Source organism: Macrosteles quadrilineatus, unplaced genomic scaffold (assembly GCF_028750875.1).
Source record: "Macrosteles quadrilineatus isolate MER2022 unplaced genomic scaffold, UCM_ALF_1.0 Scaffold_5__1_contigs__length_97177068, whole genome shotgun sequence".
Lineage (NCBI taxonomy): Eukaryota > Metazoa > Arthropoda > Insecta > Hemiptera > Cicadellidae > Macrosteles > Macrosteles quadrilineatus.
This window is the reverse complement of record NW_026542598.1, coordinates 55,127,903-55,140,194: the sequence shown is the minus strand read 5'-3', so window position 1 is coordinate 55,140,194 and position 12,292 is coordinate 55,127,903. Positions and strand designations below refer to the sequence as shown.

At 37.8% G+C, this 12,292-nt stretch overlaps 1 protein-coding gene across 1 annotated transcript in view; it reads left to right on the top strand.

The window, feature by feature from the left end:
• The window catches only part of LOC128994199 (beta-parvin), a 38,845-nt gene that overhangs the window by 24,534 nt on the left and 2,019 nt on the right, over window positions 1-12,292 (top strand). Inside the window, exons 5-7 of the mRNA XM_054418578.1 lie at window positions 733-894; window positions 2,359-2,499; window positions 5,593-5,763. Of these exons, the coding sequence (XP_054274553.1) occupies window positions 733-894; window positions 2,359-2,499; window positions 5,593-5,763 (474 nt within the window). The remainder of the gene's footprint in view (window positions 1-732; window positions 895-2,358; window positions 2,500-5,592; window positions 5,764-12,292) is intronic.

The window sequence follows — 12,292 nt, the reverse complement described above, 5'->3', positions numbered from 1 at the left end:
CTCGCCTCCAGGTTAGCTCGTTCGCTACGCTCACTCGCCTCCAGGTTGAAGTTCGTTCGCTACGCTCACTCACCTTTTGGTTGCAAATTAGCTGTTGTCATAAATGTAAAAGAAATAATAGTGCTGCACCCTGTTGGTAATCCTTGTAACTTTAATGCTATTGAACATCATAGAACAGAACCAACTTGTTTAATTGAAACAGCTGTTAAGATACATTAATTCCATTTCTCATAAGGTTAACATGGGAAACTCCAGAGCCACTGGGGCGGAGCCCTTTTAAGAATTTCGAAACGGGAAATAGTTTACGTCCGATTCGCATACCTACAGAATTTACACACCAAATTTCATTACGATCGGTGAAGTCGTTCCGGAGGAGTTTGCAGACAAACACTGTGACACGAGAATTTTATATATTAGATATATATATATATATATATATTAGATATATATATATATATATATATTAGATATATATATATATATATAAATAAATATATATATATATATATATATATATATATGAATTTGAACGGATGGTGTTTTTGGCCTCTGGGGACCTCAAAACGAAAAAGTAAATCGGTCCCGGGTCTAGGTCTTACCATGAGACCTACGGTAATAGCTTATTCCCTATTTGGGAAATTCGCTAAAAGATAAAACTTACTTACTGAGAAAGGTCATGTGCACATGTAAACTCAGGGTTGAGTATAGAGCTGATGTGTGACATTTTCCCAGGTCCTGGGTCATCCGAGGTGGTCCCAGCAGAAGTGGAGTGTTGAGAGTGTTCACTCCAAGAACATTGTGTCCATCCTACATCTACTGGTGGGTCTGGCCCGCCACTACAGGGCTCCTGTGAGACTGCCAGAGAATGTGGTGGTGGGAGTAGTGGTGGTGCAGGTGAGTAAGGACATTCATAATATATTTATTTTCTATGACAATACAAACATTTATGTACATTTTAAGTAAGTTTTAATGTTTGTGAGCCTGCTGGAAGTAACTTAGGGACGATGTCGATCCCGATCTGTAGGGCCTGGGAGTAACCGAAAAACCCAGCACTCGCTCTCCACCTTCCGTCGTGGATGGAGCCACTATGGAGAGGGTAGTCAAGTCCCTTATTCGGGCTCACATGCTGCGCCCGCTGTGTGAGTTAGGATGGGTGGACTAAATGAGGAGCTGTAGACTGCCGTTCTATAATACCTAAAAAAGAGCAAGGCTCCTTGACCTGATGGGGTACCTGGAGAAGCCCTCGAGAAGGTTCTTTCAATCAATCTCTTGATTCTTCTGAGCACACACAACTTACAGTTAGTTTACGTTCACAACCTGAAGGTGTTTCCGTGGTGCTGGAAAACCGCTAGGGTCATGCTCATAGGGAAGGGAAAGGGAGACATATAAGTGACGTCATCTTACAGTTCCCTCTCAATGTTGGATATGGCTAGAAACGTTTTTAAGAAGTTTGTCCGTTCGGATCTGAATTCAGCCGGTTGCTGCAAAGGACCTGAGCCCTTGTCTCAGTACGGCTTCAGAAGGTGCAATCAAGGTAGACGCTATGGAGGATGTGAAGTTTGCCATGATAAGAGAAGAGGATTTAACCACTCAGGTTGTGCTGCTCAGAACACCCAATGTGCGAAACGCTTTTGATTGTCCAAGGTGGTGCAATATGCTAGACGCTCTGGAGAACACCTTCCACATCCTGTTATACCTTATGCTCATCATGGAGGATTACATCTGGTTCTGCCTCATCATGTATGATACTTGGGAAGGCCTGCAGACGATAAGTGTCACTTCTAGTGCCCCCCAAGGTATACTCTACCTGGACCTCTGAAACATTGCCTATGACAGCCTCCTGAGGTCTGAAATGCCTGAGGAAACTGTTTTAGTTGGGTACACAAATAAGGTTATGGATTTGATAGATGCTCGTAGCTTTGAGCTGGCCCAGCTATTGAACCCAGTTATGTGAACCATCAACGCATGCATGGCAGATCACAGTCTCCCACTCGCTCTGAGCAAAACCCAGATCGTAAATCTGACCAAAACACCGAATTATAATTTTAAAAAAATATGATTTTTTATATAATTTATATACTGTATTTTATTATGTATTACATACATAAATGGTCATAATTTCATAATAAAGTAGCCTAAAACTATTAAAGCATAATATTTGATACAATAATAATACTAGTAATAATATATAACATAACAATTCTAAGCCTGTAATAAAAAATAAAAACAAATTGAATATTGATGCCTGATCCATACTTGAGCTTCGTTTACAAAAGCATTGGTGCCACCCCGACACCTATACTCGGGCATAGGGTTCATGTTAAAAATTGGTATGCTCATTCAATTTTTCTTTTGTAGAAAAAAGACGGGTCCCTGAGTCATCGCACAATTAATGAAGAAATTACATCCACATATGATGACTTGGGCATGCGGTGTGAGAGAGATGCATTTGACACGTTGTTTGATCACGCTCCTGACAAACTCCAGGTTGTCAAGAAGGTAGGCAAGTGTTACACTAGCATTGTTCACTAATATGATATGTTATATAGTCCTTCAACTATAGTGCTTGGCTGGTAATCAAAAGGTCGCCGGTTCGATCCTGAGAAAAATCAGTAGCTTTTTGATGGTTCGAAACTGGACCCAGCTGTTCCTGATCATTGGGCTTTAAATAAATGATCCTGACTAATGAAACCGCTGATCTTAGTCAGTAACAAAGCCACACAGGTCATCAGACACCATTCTACACTCCTCCTTCACTCATATTTGGGTTAAAATACGCACCTAGGTGGCGTCCTCATCTCAATAAATGATAATTGATTGATAACCACACTGCCGTGTACTGCACATCATCCTATACATCCTGTACATATCCACATTAATTAATGCAGTTTGGCCAAAATTAGTTTGTTATGTAGATTATCCTGCCAGTGGGGGATCCAGCCAGGGGTTGCAGAGGGTGTGCGCCCCCTCTCGGACATAAAAAATGTTTAACTATCGGATAGGTTTAACATGTAATAATGTTAGTGAGGTTTGAGAGTGAACTAAATGCTTTTTTCCAACTTCTTTTCAGGGAAAATTATTTGTGCTTTATTCTTTGGTCAAAATACTACAGGCTAAGTAATGGTTTTGTATAATAGATAGTTTTATTTGTCTTAGAGTTTGTTAAAATAAAATGGAAAAATGATAATCAATAAATTTTCCTCTACCGGTCTATCAATAAACCGTTAGAATCTACATCAACATCATCATCCCCGATCGCGTAGACAACGCTGACTGACCTCTCTTACAATCGCGGGAAAGTTTTAAACAACCCGACTATATCGAAGACATCATAATCGTATTCTGCGATCATGGTGGATTTGGGAGCATCTTCCGTGAACACCAAGACATTATCATCGTCTAACGCGATTTCAGGAATATCTTGAACATCCCCGTGAACGCAAAGACTCGTTATCGTTTCCTGAGATCTGGACAAACCCTGAACACCTATCACAGTTGCAATTTCCAAAGATATCATCATTGTGTTTCGCGATCTCAGCAAAATCTTCACTTCCTCGATCGCGGTGATTATCGTCTTCCATGATCGCGGCAAAATTATTGCATAACTACCAATAAACGGAAACGTTTTTCACCATTTCAGGGTTTTTACGAATACCAGTAAACCAAACCCAACTTCAAAAATGGATTTTATTTTGAACTTTCATAAAGTTCAAACATTTTCGTTGGTATACCTATGACCTATGGAAAAATTTTGTCCACACAATACATACTAAATTAAGTGCGCCCCACCCCCTCAACAAAGTAAAATAACATAATTTAAAATTACTCATTGACATTCAATTTTACATTCATTTTAAAGAGTATTAAAAACTAATGTTATTCTTAGGTTGTCGGTTACTCATCACTAAAATAAATTAATCACAATTTACTAAAAAATGTCGACATTTTTTAGTAAATTGTGATTAATTTATTTTAGTGATGAGTAACCGACAACCTAAGAATAACATTAATAATGCCATCACGAAGGAAAAAACATACCGGAATGTATTAAAAACTAATGAGAAATCTTGTATTACAAATGTATTTATTTATAAGCCCACAAAAATAGGGCCCTAACATTTACTACAAAGAGGTCTGCAAAAATTCTAGGCCCTACCCAGCAAACAACCTAAATCATGCTCTAAGACTTGTGTTGTTACTGACAAAACTATTAATTTATCATTTTACTGTATTTTATGTTGTTATTATTATGTTATTAATTCAAATTACTATTAGAGTGTTATAAGTAGTCATGCACAAAATATACAAACAGTCAACATAAAATCATGAACCCATAGACCTAAGTTACCAAGTCCAGTTACCGGTAAACTTTATGTGACTTTATGACTTTATGTGTCACTTTTTAAAGGTGTTAAATGTATTTTTCAACAATTCATGACCATAACCTGCAATTCTACCAAAACAACTCGTAAACAAACATTTAGACCCTACTAGAACACAAACAGTCAAAACAACGCACAAACCAGCTGTGTAAAGCCGTCTACTATTGCGTAATGGTTTTTGATTGGTTGACCACATCTCTCAGCTCTATTGTACAGGAGAAGAGCAAAATAGTTGTTGCCAACCTCCTTCTGTCGCATTTGGTGGGATTTGCAGCCACCTTTATTAAAAGGTGATAAATGTGATAGTCACGACCGTCTCGTTACGAGACGCTCGGCACTTGTGTCTTGGAGCGAGATGCGACGGAACTCAAGGGGTTAATCATCATCACATAATATTATTATAATTTAATTTTTGGTTTTAGTGTTTTAGTTTTAACATAATTTACTACTCGTAACCTAAAAAACTATGTAACTATTACTGTATTTGTAGCAGTGGTCCATTATGTTTTCTCATTCAAAATAAACATTTCTGTAGAAGAAAAGTTAAGTTATTTGCCTCATGACTTATTTGATAAAAATATGATATAACTTAACAACACTGTCCATCTCCTTTTTAACAGAAATAGGCTATTGCTGTTCTATGTTGATTGTCTGTCTAGGTCTACATATTTGTCCACAACTTTCTCATAGTAAGACATAGGATTATTATGTACAAGGATAGGGATCAGCTAGCTTACCTGGTAGATAGAGTCCAGATTAGCCTTGATTACACATAAAACACATGACACAACACAGAAAAACTTAATATTTCGTCCCAGTTAGGGACTTCATCAGAAGGGAGAAGAAAGAAAACTGGCAGTTACAGTTCAAATTCAAAAGTTCCACAATAGTGTTGCCAACTGTTGTTTAAAATTACTGTTGTTATGTACATCTATATACACATATACTTCTATATATACATATGGTGGTTGATTTTTATAAAAATGAAGCTAGCTGAGGGAATGGTTGGGTGAATTATCTGATGTTAAGGTTAGGAGGGTTTCTGGAATCAGTGATGTATTGGTAGGCTAGTTCCCACCTTCTGAGTAGGGAGCTGTTACATTGGTCTTTGGGGAGGGATTTTATGGCTTTTGTAAAACTTAAAACAAAATCTTTGCAGTATTGTTTTGTTCCACATTCTTGTATAATTACGATACATTTTGCGTTTCAGTCTCTGGTGACATTTGTCAACAAGCACCTCAACAAGGTGAACCTGGAAGTATCAGATCTTGACACCCAGTTCCATGATGGGGTGTACCTTACTCTGCTGCTGGGGCTACTGGAGGGATTCTTTGTGCCTCTCTACAGCTTCCACCTCACCCCTCAGGACTTTGACCAGAAGGTAGGTGGCTCATGCACGGGCACTGTGAACAAGTCAAAGCAAGTCATAAAATAATCGTACACAATCAGTCACTGATACCCCAGGTCAAAGGACACCAACTTGCTCCGCCACTGCCACTTGCTAATCTTAACAATAGGTATGTGGTTCTATAACAATATCCTACCCCCACTGGAAAAATAGCTCGTCCTCGTTACAACATGATCACCGTCTTCTGCAATTACGGTAAAATCATGAATATAACCTGTGCGTCAACATCAACCTAGCCTTCTGCAATCACGGAAAAATCTAAGATCTCAATCACGTCGCTTGATCGCAGCAAAACTATTGCACAGTTACAATATTGATTAGCAACAATATTTTCCATCAATTCTCGGTTTTGGGATTTTCGCTAAAACCGGTAAAACCTACAACCGATTAAAAAACCCATCCATCCTTAATCTTAACAATTTTCTACATAAACACTTTTCAACTGCTAGGGATTTCAATAGGAGTTGACCCCCTTTCCTTAGAACCCTAATCGCAGAACGATATTCTTACTTAGTGGAGCATCAATTTTCCCTCATCTCGGTTTCGGCTGCTATTACGAAACAGATCGTCTTATAGGAATGGAATCGGAATCCAGATTGAGTGGTAGTTAATAAGTACCTAGGCCTAGAGTATTTCTACATACACCTGATAGAAGTTTTGATTTTTATCTCTTTATCAAGCAGTTGGGGTTATACCTAAATGACACAAATGTAATATTCTTAGTCCATTGTTTATCCCCATAGGTTGTTGATAATTGACTTGTAGGTACCTACTTATTTCAACAGAAATAATCCATTTATTTGAGAAACATTAGCATATGGCTCTAAAGGGTAGTTCACATGTACATTGCATAATACTGTGATTACAATCTCATATAATACCTTTTTAAAATCAATGAAGTAATCAATTGATGGTAGCCTGACACATATTTCCAGCCACATATTTCCTCTGTATCTCTGAAACTAATGCTTTCCTATGTCAATGTTAAATGCCACATATATGCTTATATTTGCTGCCTTAGTGCTGGATAAAGAGCATGAAAATTGGGCTTCCAGGTTATGTTTTATTTAAGAAAATATTTAATGGATTCAAATCATCACCAAATAAGCCCATAATCTAAAGTTTTAACTTAGTTTTAAAGTGTTTTATTGCAGTAGACTCCCTCTAGTTCGGCCACCTCGGGACCGGACCACTGGCCGAACTACAAAACGGCCGGACTAACCGGATGTAGTGCATTTTACATAATCAAATTACAAATAATAGTATTGCGCAATCGTGATATGTTAAGTCAATAACTTTGGTTCTGTAATAAAAACTGAAACGTTTAAAATCACGCTTACTCAATAAAAATAAAAATTACACAACACTGTACATACAGCAATAAATCACGTAATGAACAGAACAACAGAAAGTCTAGTACTGCAAGCTACCGTAGTCAGCATAGGCTACTACTACATGTTGTTTCAGAACATAAGAATGTCCATAAAAACATTAGACAATTCATAAAACAGCATAAAACCATAGTACTTAGTCTTAAAAATTATAAGGACAGTCGTAAAATTGGATAAAGATAACAATACTTACTTACTTACTGCCGTGGCTCCACAAATCTCAGTTGATTCTTCGCCTCGTGTACCAGCCTCTTCCACCCTTCTCTGTCTTCTGCCAAGTTGACACTTGCACCCATTGTCCTGATGTCGTTCAATACTTGGTCAGTCCATCTCAATTTCGGCCTTCCCAATGGACGTTTACCTCCAGGTGTGGCTCTCCAAACTTCATACAGTCTTGTTCCTTTCTCTCTTCTTAGCACATGCCCTATCCAACTTAACCTTCTTCCTTTAACTATTGCAACAATATCTGGGTCGGTGTATAGTGATCTTAACTCTCTATTTTTCCTTATTCTCCACATCTGTCCCTCCTGTACTGGACCAAATATTTTTCTAAGTACTTTATTTTCAAACACCATGAGTCGGTTTTCATTTTTCTTGGACAATACCCATGTTTCACTACCATATAACAGAATAGGTTGAATTATTGTCTTATATAACTGTATTTTGGTTCTGTGAGATAATACTTTAGATGAGATCAACTTCTTGCAGGCTCCCCAACACTTATTGGCATTTGATAACTTAGTTAATATGTCTTCGTCTTCTGAGTTTCTACTATTTACAGTTACTCCTAAATATTTGAAACTTTCTGTACAATTTATAGTTAAGTTCTTTATCTGTATGTTTCTGTTTCTATTGTTTGCTTGTCTTCCAAAGTTAATGATTTTAGTTTTTTCTACATTTACTTGCAATCCTATTTTGTTAGCTTCTGTGATAAGTACTTCGGCCAAACTTACCAAGTTTTCAACTGTTTCTGACAAAATGACCACATCATCAGCAAATGCCAAAATGTTTAGATCTACTCCAAGCTTAACACCCAATCCTAGTTCTTTTGTTTTCTGCAGGGCTTCTTCCAGTGCTAAGTTGAATAGTATGGGAGATATGCCATCTCCTTGTCTTACACCCGTGTTGATGGAAAACTCCTCAGATAGGTCTCCTTCCACTCTCACTTTGGCTTTTGAGTCTTTCATACACATTTCTGTTAGTTTAATTAATTTGTCTGGCAAACCATGCTTTTTTAAACTTTTCCACAAGCTGATTCTGTCTATGCTGTCGTATGCTTTTTTGAAATCTATAAATATTGCGCTAACATTCTTGTTGAACTCCCAATATTTTGAAATTGCCTGCTTTAGAATAAAAATCTGTTCTATTGTGGACCTCCCTTTCATAAATCCAGTTTGTTGTTCTTCAATTAGCGTTTCTACATAGGGGTTTAGTCTTGCGACAAGGATTTTTGAAAGTATTTTATATGTATTATTTAATAAAGAAATTCCTCTGTAGTTCTTGCAGTTTTGTTTGTCCCCCTTCTTGTGTATAGGAATGATTGTTGCCGTTTTCCATTCAGTAGGTATCTTTTCTTTTTGCCATATAGTTGTGATTAGGTTGTGGATTTCATTTTCCAATATGCTTCCTCCGCTCTTGATTACTTCTGCTGTGATTCCATCTTCGCCTGGAGCTTTGTTGCATTTTAATTCTTTGATTGCCATTTTCACCTCTTCTAACGATGGTGGGTCTATATGAGGCTGTACATGATAGAATGTTGTATTTTCTTCGGGAGTATTTACGACAGTATTCTCGCAGTTTAGCAGGTCATCAAAATAGTCTTTCCATATTCTTAGTGTTTTCTCCTTTTCTGTGGTAACTTTTCCTTCTTCATCCATTATGCCAAATGTTCTCGCTTTAAATCCTCCTTTGAAGAATCTTATAGTTCTATAAAAGTCTCTAGTATTATTGGCTGTTCTATCTTCTTCTGCTTTTCTGAGTTTTTCATTTAAGTAATCTCTTTTACATCTTCTAAGCGTTTGTTTGGTGATTCTGTTTGCTTCCTGATATTTTTGTCTTAGCTCTTCAAAATTCCTTAACCTTAGTTGGTCTTCTTCCCCATTTCTGGTTTGAAGCCACAATTTTTTTAGTTTCTTCCTCTCGGTTATCATTTTCTGACACTCTTCTGTAAACCATGGATTTCTCACTTTCTTTACTCTTTTTCCACACACTTCTTTCACTACTTCTTTCACATTATCTTGAATCTTCTTCCATTTTGATTCTATTATTTCTTGTTCTTGTACCTGTTCTGCGACATCTTCTTGTACTTTTCTTCTCTCTTCTTCACTATCTAGAGCTTCAAATCTATTTTCTAGTTTAATTTTGAACTCTTCTTTAATTTCCTTCAGTTTTAGTTTTTCTGTTGCTAATATTTCTTTTCTTACAACTCCCCTTCTTTTAGTGTCTATTCTTTGCCTTACTTTTATAAGTACCATGTAATGGTCTGTTCCATATTCGGCTCCCCTGACACTTCTAATATTTGTAACACTGCTGATGTGTCTGCTGTCCACCAGGACATGATCGATCTGATTTTCGGTTTTTCCGTCTGGTGACATCCAGGTTGCTTTATGAATGTCTTTTCTTTGAAACATTGTGCTACAAACCTTCATGTCCACTGCGCTTGCAAACGTGACCAGTCTTAGTCCATTTTCATTTGTCTCTTCATGTAAACTATTACTTCCTGCAACTTCTTTCCAAATATCATCTTTTCCTACTTTTGCATTTGCATCCCCAATAACTAACTTGACATCATAGTTTGGTAACTTATTGAATTCCTCTTCTAAATTTTCATAAAAGAAATCTTTCTCTTCATCTTCAGAGTCTTCTGTTGGTGCATATATACTTAACAGTGAAATATTCTTGAATCTTCCTCTCAATCTAATATTGCATATTCTTTCATTCTTTGGTGAAAAGCTTATCACACTTTCAGCTATTCTTCTATTTACAGCAAAACCCACTCCTCCATAATGCCTTCCATCCTCAGTCCCACTATAGTATATTACATAATCTTTGGTGTTAATCTTTCCTGCATATGGCCATTTTATTTCTTGAAGTGCTACAATATCCATTTCATAATTCTTTAACTCTTCTGCTAAAATGTCACAGCCACCTGGTACAGCAAGAGTTCTGGTATTCCATGATCCTATTCTCAAGTCCTTAGTGCGTATCTGATTCGTTATCCTTTTGGTATGTTCCTTTTCCGAGGCTTGGTAACTACGTTTCGTAACTGGTATGTTTTCCGGGGCGGGTTGTTGGCCCAACGCCCAACCCCCACAATCCCTTGGAGGACCGGGCTCGAGTTGCCTGCCTTTCGCCTACCTCATAAGTTCCAAGCCAACCTAAGAGGCGTTTCCCACCCTGCACTACGGGGAAGCATCAGACAACTCTTGCTAACATCTTGGATTGCACTACTGGGACTGGCAGAGATAGTGTTTTCCCTTGATGTTAGCCATCGGCAGGGCTAATTTGGCTAATCATCCAGCTAAAGATAACAATGGATGACGTAAAACACCCCTTATTCTTTCTTCTTTGTTCTTCTATTCTTTCTTTGCCTCTTTGGTTTCTCTTCATCCACACATTCAACAGGTTGCCATGGTTACTAATCACCCAATAACAAACTGTTGTGAGATAGCAAGCAAGTGCACAGCAGACATCAGTTGTGTGAGCAGATGATTGTCAGTGCAAGCGGATAGCTTGACCTTGAAGCTAACGATGGCTAGTTCTTTGTTTTGCTTTAATTTATTGTAGTCAAATAAACCGTGGTGTTTCAAAAACAATAATGGGGGAACCTACTGCATAAAAAAGTGGTCCGAAATATTAAAATATACACTGCATCTCAACATATTAGACCGAAGAAAAATTATTTATAAAATGTTCTTGGTATTTTTGAGGTTATATGTAACATAGTTTTACATAGGTAATATGCGGCAATTCACCCGTAGAAGCACCCGTAAACTAAACTGACATGAATTGTTTACTTCTATGGCCGGAAACTAAACATTCAAGTTGAATCCTGTTGAAGGTCATTCGCCGAAGATATGACTTGTCCCCCTGAGACCGGGCCGGACCATCCGGCGGCCGATCCAACCGAAGCCGAACTAGAGGGAGTCTACTGTAGAACAAAAATTCTGAAAACTAAGAGAGTACTTCTTAATAAATCCTTGAATGTGTAACAGTTTGTAACAGAGGAAGGCAAATCTTAGGTATTATATATCCATTTTAATAGCCTGTATTCGTATTGTATTACTGTCTATATTACCTCCCTTGTAACTTAAGCAAAACATTCTGTGATGCAATGTTTCTGTTTCTGATTATCTATCTGCTTTCTGGCTACATGCCACCAATGCATATCAAGGAGCTAAACCCTGCCTAGCTTGTGTGTTGAAGGCCAGCTAATACTGAATGAAAAGTATAAATACTTCACTCACTAACCCTTTATCCTACACCTTTATCCAACATCAAGGCGTAGCCTATGTTACCAAACGTTTACTTACCGTCTTTGCAAGTAAGACCAAATTAGCTACACCTGACATGTGCTGCAACCTTGGAGTCAAGTTTCAAACTACTGTCTACAACGCTTAGAATTTTTTGAACAGTGTTGTTAGTGATAAACATTAAAGGTCTGGTCAACTGTGGAGTGGTCTAAGCTACTGTCTCATGCCTAGTAGACAGTATTGGTCGTTTGAATCAATCATTGGGTCTGATTTTCAACTCATGAGAGTTCATTTGTCCATGGGGGGTGGGAGAAGCCTAAGATAAATTAGAGTACAGTAGGTTGGCCAGACTGAGTGGATGAAGTCTTCACCTCATACCTGGCAGTGGTCACGCTGACACGTCACACACTGCGCTGGGTATACAATGACAGTGGATGTTTAGGCAGAAGTTGATGGAAAATTTTCCTAATTACCTAACCTTACTATGTTTATGTAATTAGGATGTTAGAATGTTGTGCAAAAAATTTGTTTTGAACAATTTTATAGTGTATGCTAAAGTATGCAACTTTCCTGCACCTATAAGGCAGGTCATTCCCCTATGTTTCCCTACCTCTGAGCAATAGAAATTCAAAGGTCATT